We start from the raw sequence: 19706 nt of genomic DNA, 5'->3' as shown, positions 1-19706 counted from the left end.
TCGCATCGGAATCCAGAGCACGAAAGAAGTCTGCGATCGCAATGCCTCCCAAGCGCAAAGGCCGGAGCAGTCTGGCAAGCGTCTCGACGCCTAAGACGCCGACCCCCTTGCCCGACGATAGTGCTATGGATGTCGACACACCACAAGATACAGATACACCGAGAGCGGCAGATACACCTGTCGCGACTCAGACCAGCCAGCCCCCGCCCCGCGATGCATGGACCGACGACCAGGTGGCTTCCTTGTTGAAGGCAATTATTCGTTGGAAACCAACCGGTCAGTCGGGCACAATTGAAGAACCGTTCGTTCCCGTAGTCTGCTGCTTACTCCCCTGCCTGTAGGAATGCACAAACATTTCAGAGTAATCGCTATTTCCGAGCATCTGCGCAACCACGGCATCAAGCCCGAAGTCCACACGCATACGCGCATCCCCGGCATCTGGGCCAAGCTGGGCCAGATGTACAACCTCGCGGCCATTGACGAGCGAGATAACGGCTACGCTTTCAATGAAGACGACCTGAAGGAACCGTGGAAAAACTACAAGGAGTTCGGCTTGCCGGGGGAGTTCCAAGAGCCCATGTTCGCGCGCCGTATACGGGACCCCAGCGAAGCGCCCTCGTCACCGCCCCAATTCGACTTCGAAGAGGCGCTCAAAGGCGGCGCGTCGTCCACATCAGGCACCAAGAAGCGGAAACGGAGAGCCACGGGCGGTGCAGCCGCGGACGATTCCAGCGTCGCCGGCAGCGGTATCAAGACTCGCTCTAGTACAGTCGAGGACACCGAAGAGGATACCCCTTTGCACAGTAGTCCTGTCGCGAAGAGCGCTAGAGGTGCTCGTAGCCAGAGGAGATCTGCCCGTCAAGCTAAGGCCGATAGCACCGAGCCCGAGGCTAACGAGGAGAGCGAGGGAGAAGAGCAAGAAGAGCACGAAGACGAGGAGGAGGAAGATGATGAGGACGACGACGAGAATGGCGATGAGGAAGAGCAAGAAGAGAGCGGGGCTGAAGAGGCTGCTACTCCCGCTTCCTCTGCGACCCGATCCACGAGAGGTGGAAGAGGCAGAGGTGGCGCAAGGGCAAAATCCACATCGTCACGCGGTGCAAGGAGAGGCCGCGGCCGTGGACGTGCGCGTGGTCGTGGTTGAGTGTAGACGAACCCCCGAAACACTTACGTGTTTGCACAAACAACAACCCCATCGCTCATATGGGAGGATATGCTTCTGCAGTATCGCATATTGACGGAGTTGAAACACTCTTACGCAGCTGGTCCTTTTCAACCTAGACTGCAAGCAGGCGCCAGCATAGAATGCATTGCTGATCTTCTTCACTCCTTCTAGAAGCCCACCATAGCGCATGGCCATCAAAGTATGTCCCAGGTTGAGTACTTATCTACAATACCCCTTCGGGTGAAGATGCAACGTGTTGCGGACCGTCTGGTACTGGGGCATTGGAGAAGGCCAACATTGTGGCAAATGGCGACCGGGCCCGGTTGAAGCTCTGACATGGTCATGGATGGTTGAGCGCTGCCTCGATACATAGCATTGATATAGCAAGCTGTTGTGGGTATGATATCATGTATTACGTAGGAAGTTCGGCCTAGGTCAAATACCTAATGGAACTCTTCCTCAACTCACTCCTGAACTCTCGTGTGTTATTGCACATTACTTCACAGCAATACGTGCCATAAAGACTGACTATTCATTGATGCTATGCCTTGCCTGGCCCCGCTGATGTCCGGTGAATTCTATATACGCCAAAAGAGACTCCTTTCCCCGTTCCCAATTCCCTTTTCGATTGACTTTCCAAAATGAAGGGTGGTTTGTTCCTCGTCATTAGATTGACATTATCATGGATGACTTTCTGATATGGAACGGACATGGGGGAAAATCAGACACACTACCTTGCCCCCTGAAAGATTACACACCATGGTATCATCATATACTCCTTCGCTCGCTCGCTCGCTTCGTTTGTTCACACCGTTACTTCCTTCCCCCTTTACCCGAGATGGTTAGAATAAAATAAAATATGCAACTTTCCCTTTCATCACCGCTGTTGCTGGTGCTGGTGCTGGTGCTTATCCCTATCGTTAGCAGCCCTCTCCCCTAAATCATCCGCGCTCTCGTAAAAGTAGCTTCTCCGCAACGGATTAGCCGATTGTTGTTGTTGTTATTGTTGCGGTTGCGGCGACGGTGACTGGTGTCCCGGCCTCGCTTCCCCCTTCACCGTGCCCGCGAGCGTCGGGGCCGCCGGTATCAGGTTCCGAGCGCCCGCGCCCGTGTGGATATTCTGCGAGGGCACCACGCCGAGGTAGTCGATGCCGTCGCGCTCATCGGTGCTGGGCGGGCTCACGGGCAGCGGCGGCGAGGGCATCCCCCCGCTCCGCACGGGCATGGAGACGTTGGTACCGCCCTCTCCCAGCGGACTCATCACGGGGCCCGGCGACGGCGCGTTCGACCGCGTGACCTGATGGTTGTGGTTGTCACCGGCGGCCGAGCCGACCCCGATAGAGCTCACGCTGGCATCGCTGGTCTGCCGCAGGTGCGCGGCGTCGCGTTTCGATAGGTTCGACACGTCGCTGGTTATGCGCCCGGGAAGGGGTCGCGGTGACGACGGTTGCGATGGGGTCCCAGCATGTGGGGAGCCAGCAGCACCAGCACCAGCAGCAGTGGCACCACCACGGCCGCCTAGAGCAGGCGAGTCAGGCCGCCCTGAGCTGACGGATCCGACGCCGCGGTGGGCGGAGTTGGACGATATGCTACCGTGGTCTTGGGATACGGTATAACGGGATAGGGATGAAGGGATGGTAGGCGTTGTCGTCGGTTGCGGACGGCCGAAGTGAGTGTGCTTGGCGATGACTTCTCCGGGCGTCAAACCGGTGTCGTTAAGTTCCATAGGGGTAGACGTATCTGAATAGAAAAGTTACTTATATTAACAAATTTTGAGCGCAGAAAAGAATGCCACCCAAACGAAAGTTACTGACCCATCAACTCGATGAGGGGTGTATCGGGCATCTCGGCCATCTCCACACGGTGGTGTGTCTGTGCCGGCGCATTTCCGTAGGCGACCTGTTGCGAGTGTGGCGGCATTGCTCCATTACGACTCTCGAGGTCGTCCAAGCCAGGAGTGTCATCTGAGGTCGTGACCGTTGGTTCCTTGCCGTTACTGTCCTGGCCCCAAATCCAGGACAGAATCCGGTTGCCATTCTCGTCTGTCTCCCTTGCGCTCATCTTAGAGTTTCGCAGGAGCTTGCGGCGTCGGTACAGCATCACAAGCACCACGACAGCAGTGATAAGAACGAGACCCAGAACCACACCAAGGACAGGAGCGACCCACGAGGACAAGCCGTTATTGTTTCCTGAGACGTCTGGCCTGCTACCATTGCCGTAGTGATCCGGCGTGTATGGGTAGTAATGCGTAAGCTTGGATGTTGGGTATTTGGTCTCGAAGACCTTCTGTAACCCCTGATCTGACCACCCGCTTGGTGTTGGTACTGACATGGTCGCCGAGCCTTTGAAGTCGCCACCAATCATGAGATGGATCATCTCAGGGACTCCGTAGTCGTGGTAGCTTGCCGGGTCGTACGAGTTCATCCATTTCCCTCGGTTAGGTTGAAGAGCTGTATCATCTGATTATCCTTGAGACAGGGACGGTATTTCCACCCTTTAAAGAGGGGTAGCCGCCAATTACCATCATTTGATCAGGGTAGGGTGTGACGCATTTGTGAGCGGCGCGCGCATGGTCGGACTTTCCAGATGAGATCTTCATCCACATGAAGGATGGAAGGGAGAGAATCCAGACGTCATCGTTGAAATCGGAATCCTCATGCAGACCGTCGAAGCCTCCGTAATAGTATATGTTGTAGCTCGAATAGTCTTGGGCAGCGGCCACGACGGCGCAGCCCCGGGCAAGCTGAGCAGGGCCAGCAATGGTAGGTTGTTTGTACCACTTATCGTTCGCAATGTCGTAGATTTCGATGTCTGACATGAATGATGGACTTTCAGCTTTCTGTACCATAGTCAGTTCTACATAAGTCCATTTCGCAGGTTGTGATATCCTGATATCCTAGGCAACTTACACTTTGCGCCTCATTCTGTGAAGACATCTTTCCATTGGTATAGTCCGGGTAGGTGACACCACCCAGTGCCACAAGAATCCCCTGGGCACCAACAGGTACCCATACGAGCTCAGGGCTCGCTCTTCCTTTGATGGTATCTGGTAAGGTTCTGTTGCTCCAAGTCTCGGAGTACTGTGTCGCCAAGTCTAGCGTTATTAGTGTGTTCGATACGTTGACAGGGTTTACCGAGTCGTTCAAGCGCGGAACGTAGATGGGTCCTGCGGACGGCGAGCGCATGCCGCCGAAGTACCAAGCTTTGTTTTCCGACGGACTGTTGGCAGCTCCTCCAAAGGTAACGTAGCGCGTCATTCCGTCGGTCAGTGTCTGTCTATCGAAACCTGGCTTGAAGCCTGGCTTGTCTGATCCGTATGGACTGAGGCGATTCACGATGACCTCGTTCGCCGGCGGATCTGAGTTTGCACCTGACTTGGTAGTCAGACCTCCGTATAGGAAGAATTCATTGTCATTGGCCAGCATGGCGCCGTCGAGATAGTCTGGAGCGAAACTGTTGGCCGCAGTATTACCGCCGGTAAGTGATATTATGCCAAAGATGGAACTGACGTTGCTGCTGACGTTGAAGGGCCTGCTGAAGTTCAAGGTATATGTTATACCTAGGGGGTTGCCTATCGACACTATCAGTTACTGACGTGGTATTTGGAATAGAGGCTTCGAGGCTTACCATCTTGTGTCGGGAGACCATATGACCCGTCGTTCATGCCAGGGAACCACCATAAGTAACCTCCATCCATATAGACAGTATCCTTGATCGCAGCAACTACACGCACGATGTAAGTAAAATGCGCCGAACTGTCTGGAGATCGCGAGGAGAGAGGCTATAGTCAATTACTTACCCCGAGGAGCCTGCCACTGGCAAATGGTGGCATTGACTTGACCGGGAACCCATCCTGATGCTTGCGCATCCACAAACAAAGCAAGGTTGGCACCGACGGCCAACCATGCTATAGATAACCAGGACATCTTAACAGTTGTGGTTGGGAAGACCGATGATAAATGCGGTCACAGAGATAATGCAGAGCAAGAATAGGAGCAGACAAAATGAAGCTCACGACGTGGCACAGGGCGGTTTGGCTCGAAGCGTGTATGCCCTTGATAGAAGCTGCTCGAGGCAATATCACGAAACAAAGAGTGTTCTGTCAATAGCTGGAATGTACTATGGCTGCTCCTGATTAGCTGAGCGAACGTGGCCAAGAGTGGGTGTGCCGCTTCGAATCGAGACAGATCAAAGCGATGCACAAAACGGATGTGGAAGTGGCTTCGAAGACTTCTTTGTGGGTATGGAAATGGCGGAAGGCCATAACCTAGATCATTCAGAGAGCTGCCCGATCGAACAAGGATGGGTAGTGGCAAATGCCCGCAACAAAGATTCCACAGGCGATGATGGCAGAATGGAATCCGGAGCATGCTACCCCCCAATTCAAAGTGAGCAAATCAGAACGGGCAAGACTTTCAATAGTACGGCTGCACGGAGGATCTCTGCAGGACAGCCAAGCGGAGCGAGGCTTGCAGAGGTGACATTCTTCGTGGCTATGGATGTCAGCTCACGTTTCTGGAACTAGCCTGATCCGATATGGCCTCAGATTGCCACAACATATTAAATGGTGTGGTACCGTCTTACTATGGTGAGAGACAATGAGCTCAAACTTTTCAAGTGAGATTATAGCCTCGTTTGATCACTCGACAACTAACAGGCAGAGTCCGTATATGGACTACGAGAGTCGCTGGGCGAGAACTGTCGTTCGAAATTGCCATAGGTACTTGCACAAAGGCGCGGAAGCATACCAATTCAGGTGGAACATCTCCAATGCCTGGGAGAATGGTGCCTGGCGAGGTTTGGCATTGCACTCGATGTGGCTTCCAGTGCTGGTAGGACAAGGCCATTTCTTCTGTGTCGCCCCGGTACACATAACGGGAGTCTTGGCGCTGACAGGACGGTCAAGCAACTTGAAAAATCCCTGGATGCCAGGGAAGCCGTCATTCCGGGAGCAGCAGCTGATGAAGAGCAGGAAGTTACCTGATTCACATTCTCGACCGTATCCGTAGGACCGTATGTTTGCCCATATCAACTTGCGTCTGCCCCACTCGAAAGTATACGACGGGGTGAAGGTGATTGGTCCAAGTTTCCTTCGACTTGTAGGTGGCTGGGGTGATTGAGGGTTACTTAATATCTGCTGGTACTATGCACCGCAGAAAAGGTAACAGTCGATCCCTACAATATTGAAATGCGTCTTCCTACCACACCTGCAGACCCGAGCGCCTAGCAGTAGCCTTGGCATGTAGAAGTCGCACTAGGCCTTACCCGCAGGGGTACTTGGATATGGTTGTGGTATAGTGGTTACCCCTGTTAATAGATGAGACTTATCCAACGAATATTTATGCGTTATCCCTAACATATCTACTTAGGGGCTCGCACGTGACTTTAAGTGGGGCATCATATTTGGTGCATTTCGTACCTAAAATGGCCTTAATTCTGCACCACTACAAACAGCACCACCACATACAGCACTACCGCATATAGCACCGCTAATAGCACCGCCAACAGCACTAATTGCGATGAGATTAACCACGATAACGGTATTTGACCGTATGCGATGGTGCTGTATGCGGTGGTGCTGTATGCGGTGGTGCTATATGCATATAGTGGTGCTGGTGGTGATTGGGGGGAGGGGAGGGGGAGGGTGTTCTGTTGACCCCGAAAAGGTCAGATTCTACACCTAAAATCAGCCTGTACATCGGCTATACAGGGATCTGAACCCCCCCTGTGCGGACCCCTGTAATCAGATATTTTCAGAATGCATATCTGTTATCTGATTTATCTATTAGGCCACCAAAAACTGAGCTGCCGGCCAAAATTTATGCATTAACCCCAACATTTCTACTTTCCCCCATATCTATTAACAGGGGTAACACCTGTATGTTGTCCGATGGGTGGCTCCAGTCCTGATCGCTCGCAGGTTCGCAGGATGGCACAAACACCAACAACATGTCCCCACCTTCCCGGTTCCCGGAGAATTGGCCAATCACTTGACCAGAACTTGGGGAGAAACCCCAGCTCGGGGCCACGCTATTCGAAGACGTACATATAACCAGCAGGGGCTTGGTCAGATTTTGGTGTTACCAACGAAGCCCCGCACGATAAAGTGACCCCCCTAGGCAGCTAGGCAGCGAGGCAGCTGTCACCAAAGGGACCGTTGTAGTAGACGGAGCTATTTTTGACTTCCTCCCCTACATGTCTGCCTGATCCCTTGCTTCTTACACCACCTAACATTATAGAGTGTATGGAGTAGCTGAATGCTGAGTCCTGACCTCTTCATCTTTTGTGAGGCTTCAGGCAGTTTGAATATGGCGTTGGTCTCGGCCCATCACGAGGGGAAAAGAAAAGAAAAGAGAAAGTGAAAAGATGTTGTCCCGATCATGCTGATGCTGTTGAGGGAGGAAGGAGTACATGTAGGTCTGAGAAGGCTGAGCTTCGAGAACCGGAACGTCCACCTGCAGCAGACAATATCGCCCAGTCACCCACCCCGCCTTGCAACCCTTGCCGGTTGGTTCAATCTGACAATCTCACTCACCACCAACACCTTCTCCGCTCCCACTGCCTCCCAGCCTCGACCGGGCCAGTCAGCCGGCAGTAACTTGGCTTGCCTGCTGCATACACATACCTCTTTTGCCCGGCATGCAGACATGCAGTAGCCAAGCCGCCCTGGCCCGATACGAATTTTCGAATACCGCATCACTTATGTCACCACACCCATCGGCATCGAGAGGGGTTTCTCGCCCTCGCTTTTTGCCTAGCTAATTTGTTACCTTGTGAAGCGAGAGGGGGACTACTACCCTCCCGTTCTCTCTATGGCGGCAGTCGGGCGGGTTTTCCTGCAGAGACGGACATATCCATATTCATTACCCTCGAAAGCGACGATTCTTGCCCAAATAGACGAGACAATTAAGTTTTCGATACTGAGGATGGCCTAGAATGGGTAATGGGGATGGAGCCACCTTCCCTATTCATCCACTGGCCATTTGAAATCTCATGGTGTGATCTAGTGTGCCGCGGCTTGATCCATTGGGACCTTTTCCCTTCGGCTTACTCCATGCTGCCCAAGGACTATGTAGCGATGCCACCATGTTTGTGAATCGATTACGTTGGAGGTACTCGTGTCTCGTCCTGGAGCCTGTTCTGGATCCCGATTCGAAAGTGAACTTATCGTCTATCCCGTCTTTGGGGATGCTTGTTTACACTATCACTCGACGCCATAAAGCCGCATCGTCTAGCGGCTTCGTGCAAAGAATCCCGGTCAAAACTTGGGTGTAAGCGTTGCTCAACTTATACCGAACCGGGTACCTTTGCATCTCACCATTCTCTTTCATAGAGAGCCCACCCAACACACAAGTGCAGTCCCTTTCTGTATTGGACGTGGCTTTCCACACGGCTTAAAAGATCACAATTCGTCAAAGTGCCAAGCTCAGGTGACAATTCTAACCTGTCATCAAGTCTGCCAATGAACTACACAGATAACCCATGAAAAATCCCACGTCTGGTGCGATGGATAACAAGACCGGAGCAGTACTTGGACCTAACAAGTAATTTGCTTGTCTACCAGCTTTCCCGGCATACCCGTTCACACATCACTGATGAGCAGAGAGTCGGGTTCCAGGCCTAGAATCGTGGCCTGGCCAGCCGCTGATGGTATCCGGACCGGCAGTAAAAGTGGGAGTAGCGTAGTAGTCATCACATAGTACGTGTCCCAACCCGAGGTTCCATGAGCAAGGATTTCTGGTTACATTCTGTCTCTGTGGGGTACCTTTCGTATGCAATGAGTTGACGGAGAGCTAGCTCTGTGCAACCATGTCCCGGTATACCGTCTAGTAGACATCCCCTGCAGGTTTGTACGCCATGTTGCCGGCCAGCAGCCTTATTCACCTCCCCTCGCTCCACAAACTTACAAGAAGCTGAGTTCCGGCTCGGTCCCCTCTATCCCTCTCTTGGTGTTGTTGGTGCTTACCTTGGGACAGGCTTTGTAACCTGCTTGGGCATCTCGCTAGAGCGTCAGCGGAACAACTTGTGCGTTGGCTTGCCACCATCGTTTGTTACTTACTCTCTTTACCAGCACAGCTCCCAATATATTCTCCCATTGGTTGCTCCGAAGCCGCATCCTGCAGCGAGGCTTAGAGCTGACTCGGAGAAATCTCATGTGGAGAGCTATATACATCTGAAGGGGCACTCGTTCCGTTGCAGCAGGCCCTCACCCCCAACCTTCTTCGGCAGAGAAGCCAGTTGTATTCCCTCTATCAGCGGTGTCCCACCAACACTCGTTCGTCATCAAGGGCTCTCGCAAAGGTCAAATATTGTATAACAAGGCCAAGACATACATTCGTTGCAATGGTTGCTGGAAGGCGATTGTGGGCTTTGGCGGCCATGCCACTTGCTGTGTTTGCGGCGGCCAGCGTTGAAGCCAGGCAGTACGGTGGCGGTGGTACAACAGTTATTACTGTTACGACTACATCATATTCCACCGTGATAAAGTGCAGCTCTTATATCACAAACTGCCCTGCATCATCTACTGTCATCAGTACAATTGTCACGAGCTCGGTCATAACAACATCAAGCCCGACTTCAAGAGCGGTATCAAGCTCGCCAACTTCAACAAGCAAGGCACCGTCCAAGTACCCAACCTCGCCGCCTTCGACAAGCAAGGTATCATATACTTCCTCGACCGCAAGCTCTTCGGTTGTTTCGTCAAAGGCCTCGTCGTCAAGCTCGACGGCTGGATGCTCCGCCCCTGCTGGCGACTCTACTGTCACGGAGGTCAGCACGGTCACAATCACCGCGGTCTCAACCACTACCAAAACTAAGACTGAAACGACGACGGAGACGGAGACGGAAACTTCAGTTTCGTCTGTAACTTGCTACGTGACCGTCTACACCACGGAACGGTATGACTTCGGTGCCAAACACTTAAGTGCAGCGCTAACCTTGATGACAGATCTACAATAGCCACAACTAATACAAAGACAAAAACGTATGGCCCCATGATACGAGAACTGAAGTGGGAGCCTGACTGACTGGAAGTAGAATAACGGCGTCGGCGGATCATATCACGCATGTTATCACAAAAGTATCCACGAAAACAACTACACTTACAGTCACGACAGTAAGTCAAACTAGGCTTTCAGCAATTGTGAAGTCCCACGCTAATCTCTACAGTCATATCCGTACTATGTCACTATCTGTGCAGGGTCACCAACACCAACACCAACACCCTGGGGTTATCCGACGGACTACCCTACGGAGTATGGCATGACTGCAGCTTGCACGAAGGGCTGCCATGATAAGCCTACTACTTGTGTCGTGAGCACCAAGTGGTCAACTGTGACCGAGACAGTGACAACTACGATGCCTGTTACTGTTGTCAAGACAGAAGTGTCCGTGTCTGTCTCCGCCACGACCGCGACTGACACGATCACGGACACGGCTACAATTACGCGTAGTTTAACGGACACTACTACAGCCACGCGGAACATCACGGACACCACCACTACCACTTCTGTGTCGACGTACACAACGACGTTTGTGACCACTGACTCGGTGTTTTCTACGTACACTACGACAGAGATTGTTGCCACAACTGTGGTGTCAACGCTCCCTGCCTCAACCGAGACATTGGTATCGGTGTCGACACTCCCTGCCTCAACCGCGACAGTGGTATCGGTGTCAACTCTGCCACCAATTACAACAACTCTGCCACCAATCACAACAACTCTGCCACCAGTCACAACAACTCTGCCACCAAGTACAATTACTCTGCCACCAATTACAACTACTCTGCCACCCACTACAGTCACAGCTTCGGGCTCTGTAACAACACTTCCTGGGTCAGTGACCACTTTACCTGGATCGGTGACCACACTGCCGGGATCAGTGACCACACTGCCGGGATCAGTGAACACACTGCCAGGCTCGGTGATAACACTTCCGGGCTCGATAACCACACTGCCGGGATCGGTAACGACGCTGCCCGGGTCAATAACTACGCTTCCTGGATCGACGGTCATCTCGCTTGTGACCATTACGGAGTTAAGCACGACTTCCATCTTAACCACAACTATCGTCGTGCCTCCACTCACTCTCACTGCAACCGTTACGGCTGCTTCTGTGTGCGCTGCTCCTACCAATGCTCCAAATCTGAATCTACCAGCCTACAATGTCACTTCAGACTTGACATGGGGCTGCGTGCCTGGCAAGATTTGCTCCCCGCCAAAGCCAGCTGGATGTGCCATGTGGGCTGAGCCTCCCGCGAAAGAATATGTATGTGAGAGCCGAGCCTACTGCATCGACGCGCCAGAATACCGGAACGTGACTTGGGAACCTGAGGAGACAGGCTATTACCCACCTACCGAAGGCTATTACAACCTGCCACCAATTGCTTTCGGGTTGAGCTACGACATTTTCGAAAGTGAGCTCGCCACGACAACATGTAAGGATCCGGCCGGCCAAGAGGTTACATCCACATTCACCACGGGCAATTGGGAATCTCAAACCTCCATCACAAGGTACCCGCCCGCATCCACCTATGGTGCAGCTGTGCCGACCTACGTGAAGCGATCGCCAGTCTTGCGGTTGAGGCAGTCAGGCGACGTATCCCAAGATGCCATCCCCGCCTTGTGTTATGTCAACTGCAACAACGCGTACCTTGAAGCCCAAAAGATTGGCAAGGGGCCGCAGCTGTGCAAGCCAGACTCTGATTTCAACCAACTGAAAGAGACTTGCGACGCTTGCTCCGAAGCGCATAGGTCCGAATTAAAAACCACCAACGCACGCGGGCTTCAGCCTTACTTTAGCCAATATCTTGACTTTTGCAGTGAGACCAGGGCTGGCGTGGTGCAATCTGGAAGCTCGTCGGCCATTGCGGACGTTACAAGCATGCAAACTCGTTCCACAGTTTCCCAGCAGCCAACCAACACAGATACGTCCATTGTTGAGTTTACGTCGACCACCCGCACCACTACCTCCCCAACCAGTACCCCATCTCCAACCTCCACGTCGCCTACTTCTTCCCCTACTCCTTCCTCTTCCTCCACACCATCGTCTGCAACTCCGACCACGACTACCAGCCCCAGCTCCACGGCGACCCCTACTTCTACGACAACCAGTGCCGCCTCTACAGCTACACCTACTACTACGAGCAGCTCAACATCTGCTTCACCAACAACCATCACCAGCGCCGGTACCACCACCACCACCACCAGCGCCGGTATCAGCACCAGCCCTGGCCTTAGTCCCAGTCCCAGTCCTAGTAAGGGCAGTGATAGTAGCGCAATGGTTCCGGTAACTAGCTCCAGCCCTTCGAGTACACCCGTTGTCAGCTCTTCCACCATCCCGACAACAAGTGCAATCGCAACGGTCACAGGGTCGGCCGCGTCTCGATTTGCGACATCTCCAGGCACTGGACCCCTGCTGTTAACCATCTTTGCCGCGATCTTCGCATTCTAATGAATCTATATTAATGTTTGAACATATTAGCTAGCACTAATTCCCCATCACTCCTTCACGAACTTATGATTTAAATGTATCTACCACGCTCTTTTACGGCATAGCCTTTTTGGGAAAGGCAGCGCGTAAGCAGCACATGGGACTCTACACACTCTTTAGGTCAGGCATTTAGATTGGAGGCTTTTGGTATTTTTCTTTCTTTCCCTTGTTCCGGAATATGATACCCGTATGGCACGATCCTTACGACAGAGTCCCTTTGCGGCGCGCACATTTGGTTAGAAGGATGGATACCCCTGGTTTGCACCTCACTCTTCGCGATATACACGAATGTTTATGATCGGAAATGGATGGGTGAGATACGAGAAATGAGGACTTATTGGAAAGTGAGCATGGATATACATATATACACTTCGATGTTAATCTTCTGGGCCACACCGGCTGGTGTTGGCGGTTATATAATTCGGCAGCATGATAGGGGGGGGGGATCTGGATTCTGTTCAGGTCTCGGGAGTATAATGGCGAGGTTGAGAATGGTTGAAGTTAGGACAGTCTGGCGTCAAGTGCAGATGCTGTTTAGTTGAAAAGCCACTTGGTGAAGTTGAAATGAACAATATCACGTTTTAATGGTACGAATGGACTCTCTGGTAATGACAACACTTGATGAGCTTGAAAACAGTAAATCGTGGATTTAGATACCTCGATGGTGTAGTAGATTCCAGTCGATGAATCCACACATGGCTGCAACTCATAATAGATGGAGGCTCTGCATTTCGCCACAGATCACTCGTGCCTGCGTGGTAACGTGTACAGTGGATGGATGGTATGCAGAAGAAGCATGGTTAAGGCTTCCGCAATCCCTCATCGAACGCGGAGCTGGTGTCGCACCTAACCGTAAGGCCTAACCGTAAGGCCTCAGGTGCATAAGGCAAGCGCATAACCACATAGGCGGCTTGGTAATTGATAGGAAGCTCGTTCTAGAAACGCGACTGCAGCCCGAAGAATGAGTCAAATCACTCTTGGTCCAACAGAACATTGAATATGATGCTCTTTGATTTGCTTTATTTGTTGATTGATTGATAATAGATGTCCCCATGTCAAAATCTGCCTGAAGATACGTCATTAGTGCAAGTGCTCCTTACTCGCCGCTTTTTTGAAGGCGGGCAGAGCAGGTACCCCAAGTACGTAGTGAGTTAGGTGGTGGGGTGATTGATTATCCTCGACTCGACAACACACCTCCATACGGAGCTCCAATCCAGCAACAAACGCTTCCTTACATATACCATCTATCCATCTCCCCATCCAGCTTTCCGCGAAAACAACATCTACATGGTCTGTTGATTGGACCGCATTTGCACCACACGAATCTCACGACTTTTTTCCTCTTTCGATCCACGACCGCCTTTTTCTCAAGCGCTAGCAGCTTGAGAGAAAGTGCATACTGCCAAGCTGGGGAAGCGTAAGCTCTCGAACGGAGACACGCCTCTCTCCCCCAAAAGAGTCATGTCGGTAAGTCCTTCAGTCCCTCGTGCTTCGTCATTGCTACGCTCCCGTCCCCTCTATGCCTTTCATGCTATCTCTTGATTTTGGCCTGGTGAAGGATTTTGTCTTGGAGCGCCATGGCTAGCTGGTGCACTGCCAAGCCGACCCTGCCGCCGCTTCGCAAGAATCAACACTAACCGCATCTTCTACTTGCAGGACACCAGCATGACCACCCCGACGCCGCCCCAGGTCGACCTCGTGACCCGGGTGCAGGTTGATGATTCGGTAGTGGGCAAGTCCGAGATCGATGAGTCCCTCTACAGCCGACAGCTCTATGTCCTAGGCCACGAGGCCATGCGACGGATGGGCGCATCCAACGTCCTGATTGTGGGCATGAAGGGCCTGGGTGTCGAGATCGCCAAGAACATCGCGCTTGCTGGTGTCAAGAGTTTGACGCTTTACGACCCCACTCCGGTTACTCTGCCCGATCTCTCTTCACAGTTCTTCCTGCGTCCCGAGGACGTCGGCAAGCCCCGAGATGCCGTCACTGCCCCGCGTGTCGCTGAGCTGAACGCCTACACCCCCGTGAGTGTTCACCAGTCCGCTGGGCTCGGTGAGAACCTCTCCCAGTTCGACAAATACCAGGTCGTCGTCTTGACCGACACCCCTCTCAACCTACAACTCGCCATCGGCGACTACTGCCACTCTAAAGGCATCTACGTCGTGTGCGCGGACACTTTCGGTTTATTCGGATCCATTTTCTGCGATTTCGGCGAGAAGTTCACTTGCTTGGACCCAACCGGCGAAAACCCTGTCAACGGCATCGTTGCCGGTATTGACGAGGAAGGCTTGGTATCGGCCCTCGATGAGACGCGACATGGGTTGGAAGATGGTGATTACGTGACCTTCACGGAGGTCGAAGGAATGGAAGCCTTGAACGGCGGCGAGCCTCGAAAGGTTACAGTCAAGGGCCCCTATACCTTCTCCATTGGGGATGTGTCAGGTTTGGGCCAGTACAAGCGAGGTGGTCTTTACCAGCAGGTCAAGATGCCCAAGGTTATGAACTTCAAGACTATCTCAACCGCCATGAGGGAGCCCGAATTCGTCATGTCGGACTTTGCCAAGTTTGACCGTCCTCAGCAACTGCACGTGGGCTTCGAGGCTCTGCATGCCTTTACTCAGGCACAAGGACGCATGCCCCGGCCAATGAACGAGGAAGATGCAACCGTCCTCCTTGCCTCGGCCAAGACCTTCGTGGAACAACAGAAGCTGGAAGTCGAGCTTGACGAGAAGCTGATCAAGGAGCTCAGTTACCAGGCAGCTGGTGATCTGAGCCCCATGGCTGCTCTGTTTGGAGGCTTGACCGCCCAGGAAGTCCTCAAGGCTGTGTCGGGCAAGTTCAACCCCATTCAGCAATGGTTCTACCTGGATTCGTTAGAGTCACTCCCTACCAGCACAAAGCGGTCTGAGGAGTTGTGCAAGCCCATGGGGTCTCGCTATGACGGCCAGATTGCCGTTTTCGGAAGAGAGTACCAGGAGAAGATAGCGAACATGAAGCAGTTCCTTGTCGGTGCAGGCGCCATTGGTTGTGAGATGCTGAAGAACTGGGCCATGATTGGTCTTGGTGTAGGCCCCAAGGGCAAGGTTACCATTACCGATATGGACTCGATCGAGAAGAGTAACCTCAACCGGCAGTTCTTATTCCGACCCAAGGATGTCGGCCAGATGAAGAGTGACTGCGCAGCCAAGGCCGTGCAGGCAATGAACCCCGACCTCGTCGGCCATATTGAATGCATGAAGGACCGTGTTAGCCCTGAAACCGAGCATCTCTTCAATGAGGATTTCTGGAACGCCTTGGACGGTGTTACCAATGCGTTGGACAACGTCGAGGCCCGTACCTACGTTGACCGTAGATGCGTCTTCTTCCACAAGCCACTGCTGGAGAGCGGTACTCTGGGCACCAAGGGCAACACTCAAGTCGTCCTCCCCAAGCTTACCGAGTCTTACTCTTCTTCTCACGACCCGCCCGAGGAGTCGTTCCCCATGTGTACCCTGAGGAGTTTCCCCAACAAGATCGAACACACGATCGCATGGGCACGTGAGCTCTTCGAGACCTCGTTTGTTAAGTCTGCCGAGACGGTCAACCTGTATTTGACACAGACCAACTACTTGGAAACCACCTTGAAGCAGGGCGGCAACGAGAAGGCTACCCTGGAGATGCTCCGGGATTACCTTGTGTCAGACAAGCCTCTCAGCTTCGAGGACTGCATCATCTGGGCACGCATGTTGTTTGAGAAGCAGTATAACAACGCGATCCAACAGCTTTTGTACAACTTCCCCAAGGATTCGACTTCGTCCAGTGGCCAGCCATTCTGGTCCGGCCCCAAGCGAGCTCCTGATCCATTGAAGTTTGACCCCAAGAACCCGACTCACTTCGGCTTCGTTGTTTCTGCTGCCAACCTGCACGCATTTAACTACAACATCAACGCGAGTGGCGTCAACAAGGACACGTACCTTAAGGTGCTCGAGAACATGATTGTGCCCGACTTCTCTCCCGACTCGGGCGTCAAGATCCAGGAGAAGGACAGCGATCCGGTAAGTAGAAGTGACGAACTTTGATTATTGGCTGTTCAGCTTGACTAATTGACTAAAATCTAGGATCCGAGTGCCAACACTGGCTTTGACGACGAAGGGGAGCTTCAGAAGCTCACCGAGAGTCTTCCGGCGCCTAACAAGATGGCTGGTTTCAAGTTGACTCCGGTCGAGTTTGAGAAGGACGATGACACCAACCACCACATTGACTTCATCACGTCGGCAAGCAACCTGCGCGCCGAGAACTACAAGATCGAGCAAGCCGATCGTCACAAGACCAAGTTCATTGCCGGCAAGATCATCCCGGCTATCGCCACCACTACGGCTCTTGTGACGGGCTTGGTGGTTCTGGAACTTTACAAGATCATCGATGGCAAGACGGACATTGAGCAGTACAAGAACGGATTCATCAACCTGGCGTTGCCGTTCTTCGGGTTCAGCGAGCCGATTGCCAGCCCCAAGGTGGTATACCAGGGCCCCGATGGCGAGGTGACGCTGGACAAGATCTGGGATCGATTCGAGGTGGAGGACATCACCCTCAAGGAGCTTATTGACAGCTTTGAGAAGCGTGGCCTCAACATCAGCATGCTGAGCTCGGGAGTGAGCCTGTTGTACGCCTCGTTCTTCCCTCCTGCCAAGCTCAAGGACAGACTTGGCATGAAGCTCAGCCAGCTGGTGGAGACGATCTCGAAGAAGCCGATTCCGGAGCACCAGAAGGAGGTCATCTTCGAGATGGTGGCCGAGGACATGAAAGAGGAGGACGTCGAGGTGCCTTACATCAAGGTCAAGATAAGGTAGAGGACTTGAGAAAAAGCGGATGGCATTCTGTACGTACACCGTGCTACGCGGCAGCGAAGATTAGAAGTTTTTGGCCGAGCAGAGGACATGAAGAAAGTCCGTCGCTGGTAGATTTTGCTACTCAAGAATATGTATGTCTATTACAGGCATTGGCATGGCACATGAGGATAGTAGGGACAATAAGCGATAAGTCGAGTTGAATTGAGGCAGAAGCAGAAGTACTTTACTTAGACAACGATGTTCAATTGATCAATGCTCACTACGGTACCTTCACTATTCAGAATGGCAACATCCGTAGAATGCAGAGATGAGAAAGCGGGTTGGTTGACTAACAAGGCGAGTGGGTTCTAGAGATGGCTGAAAGCCACGGCTGCATGTCCCCCACCTGTTGGTGCTAATCCATTCTGCCATTCTATTACTGATGACTTACATGAATGCCAGTCAGCATGAGCAAGCAAGGATATACCCCCACCACGGCCTCTTTTACGTCACCATTGGTTCGTCATTTTCTGTTTTGTAAACATTGAGAGTACTAAAACTGCCACGAGAGTCATTACAAAGCACCCGGCAGCCACTTTTTATAAGCTTCTACTAAGTAAAGGTCCAAGGGGTATATAGCGTGACCAAGGCAATTGATAGGAAGTCAGTCCAATAAGTGCAGGTTGAGTTGTCTACACAATTGGAAGTATATATAAGCTATCGTAACCGTCCGGCCCGCATCACCAGCTCCCTCCTCCTAAAACCGAACCCCTCATCCCGCCATCCAAGCTTCCCAGACCGATGAACTCTAGCAGACTCGTCCCTCGGGTCCAATCGATCTATAAGACTATATCTATATCTTCGTCTGCATCAGTATCGGCTGTCCAACGTAGAGCTCTATCGACCCGTCCTACACCAGTTTCAGCTGCATCTTTGCTGCTACACAAGTCTCAGATCGGAATGGTAAGTCCCCAATCTGAGAAGTACCTCTTGTTGTTCCTTCTTCTCGCTTTCATTTCCTTCCTTGGCTACATGCCATTGGCCAGTCACACGCCCGCAAGCAAGTACTTATGCAGACCATTTATCTTGAAAATATGTAGTCTTCTTCCGGCGCCCGCAACATCACGCAATGGGTCAAGCCCGGCGACAAGAGCGGCGAGTTCAAGCGCCAGACCAGCGCCTTCCGCGACCGGGTCAGCAATGAGCCCGGCGCCAAGTTCCCGGCCGAGAAGGGCCGCTACCACCTCTACGTCTCGTACGCCTGCCCCTGGGCCCACCGGACCCTGATCGCGCGGAAGCTCAAGGGACTCGAGGACTACATCAGCTACTCGGTCGTGCACTGGCACATGGGCGAGAAGGGTGCGTATACTTGACTATTGCCCACCTACCCCCTGATACCGACTAGCTAGCATAGTTTAAAGTACTAAGATCTCGAACAAAACACAGGCTGGCGCTTCCCGACCCCCGAAGACACCGACGCCGCCGGCGACAACGTCGTCCCCGACCCCCTGCACGCCGGCTTCACCCACCTGCGCGACCTCTACTTCAGCGTCGACAAGGCCTACGCCGCGCGCTTCACCGTGCCCGTGCTGTACGACAAGGTGGCCCAGACCATCGTGAGCAACGAGAGCTCCGAGATCCTGCGCATGCTCGGCAACGCCTTCGACGACCAACTGCCTCCTGATAGTGCTGGCAAGAAGCTCGACCTGTACCCCGAGGACCTCAGGAAGGACATCGACGAGGTCGGCGAGTGGACGTACGATTTGATCAACAACGGCGTCTACAAGAGCGGCTTCGCCACCACCCAGGAGGCCTACGAGCGCAACGTTGTGCGCCTCTTCGAGGCCCTCGACCGCGTCGAGAAGCACTTGGCCGAGGAAACCCAGGGCCCCTTCTACTTCGGCGACCGCCTCACCGAGACCGACATCCGCCTGTTCGTGACCCTGATCCGCTTCGACCCCGTCTACGTCCAGCACTTCAAGTGCAACCTGCGCGACATCCGCTCGGGCTACCCGGCGACGCACCGCTGGATGCGCAACCTATACTGGAAACACGCCGCCGCCTTCGGCGACACGACCAACTTCCTGCACATCAAGAACCACTACACCAAGAGCCACACCCAGATCAACCCGCCCTCCATCACGCCCGTCGGGCCCGTGCCCGACATCCTGCCCCTCGACGAGGAGGTGCCGGCCGTGGCGGCGGCGGCGGCCAAGAACTAGGTTAGGGATTTCTGGAT

The 19706-nt window shown here is 53.1% G+C and overlaps 6 protein-coding genes across 6 annotated transcripts; 5 read left to right on the top strand and 1 right to left on the bottom strand.

The window, feature by feature from the left end:
• Positions 1-41: 41 nt before the first annotated feature.
• Positions 42-1144, top strand: PG994_000651 (uncharacterized protein; the record flags this gene model as incomplete). Its single annotated transcript, XM_066852060.1, has 2 exons — positions 42-301; positions 361-1144. 2 exons carry the CDS (start codon positions 42-44, stop codon positions 1142-1144), a joined length of 1044 nt encoding a protein of 347 aa, XP_066722692.1.
• A 1021-nt stretch (positions 1145-2165) lies between these two features.
• On the bottom strand, positions 2166-5171 carry PG994_000650 (uncharacterized protein; the record flags this gene model as incomplete). Its single annotated transcript, XM_066852059.1, has 7 exons — positions 4965-5171; positions 4793-4888; positions 4285-4736; positions 4075-4245; positions 3659-4004; positions 2980-3597; positions 2166-2905 (listed from the first exon to the last, which is right to left on the bottom strand). Exons 1-7 carry the CDS (start codon positions 5089-5091, stop codon positions 2166-2168), a joined length of 2550 nt encoding a protein of 849 aa, XP_066722691.1. The 5' UTR covers positions 5092-5171.
• A 4373-nt stretch (positions 5172-9544) lies between these two features.
• Positions 9545-9981, top strand: PG994_000649 (uncharacterized protein; the record flags this gene model as incomplete). Its single annotated transcript, XM_066852058.1, has 2 exons — positions 9545-9602; positions 9653-9981. The coding sequence occupies 2 exons, from the start codon at positions 9545-9547 to the stop codon at positions 9979-9981; spliced, it is 387 nt and encodes a 128-aa protein (XP_066722690.1).
• A 1423-nt stretch (positions 9982-11404) lies between these two features.
• Positions 11405-12619, top strand: PG994_000648 (uncharacterized protein; the record flags this gene model as incomplete). Its single annotated transcript, XM_066852057.1, has 1 exon — positions 11405-12619. The coding sequence occupies one exon, from the start codon at positions 11405-11407 to the stop codon at positions 12617-12619; it is 1215 nt and encodes a 404-aa protein (XP_066722689.1).
• Positions 12620-14119: 1500 nt separating this feature from the next.
• On the top strand, positions 14120-17488 carry PG994_000647 (uncharacterized protein; the record flags this gene model as incomplete). The annotated part of the gene is made up of 3 exons (XM_066852056.1): positions 14120-14125; positions 14315-16693; positions 16757-17488. The coding sequence occupies 3 exons, from the start codon at positions 14120-14122 to the stop codon at positions 17486-17488; spliced, it is 3117 nt and encodes a 1038-aa protein (XP_066722688.1).
• A 939-nt stretch (positions 17489-18427) lies between these two features.
• PG994_000646 (uncharacterized protein) lies at positions 18428-19689 on the top strand (the record flags this gene model as incomplete). Its single annotated transcript, XM_066852055.1, has 3 exons — positions 18428-18430; positions 18568-18826; positions 18914-19689. The coding sequence occupies 3 exons, from the start codon at positions 18428-18430 to the stop codon at positions 19687-19689; spliced, it is 1038 nt and encodes a 345-aa protein (XP_066722687.1).
• Positions 19690-19706: the final 17 nt, after the last annotated feature.

Source organism: Apiospora phragmitis (genome assembly GCF_038363925.1).
Source record: "Apiospora phragmitis strain CBS 135458 chromosome Unknown utg000001l:1.0-2902119.0:1.0-2906034.0, whole genome shotgun sequence".
Lineage (NCBI taxonomy): Eukaryota > Fungi > Ascomycota > Sordariomycetes > Amphisphaeriales > Apiosporaceae > Apiospora > Apiospora phragmitis.
Note: the sequence above shows the minus strand (reverse complement) of the source record. Positions and strands in the feature narration are given on the sequence as shown.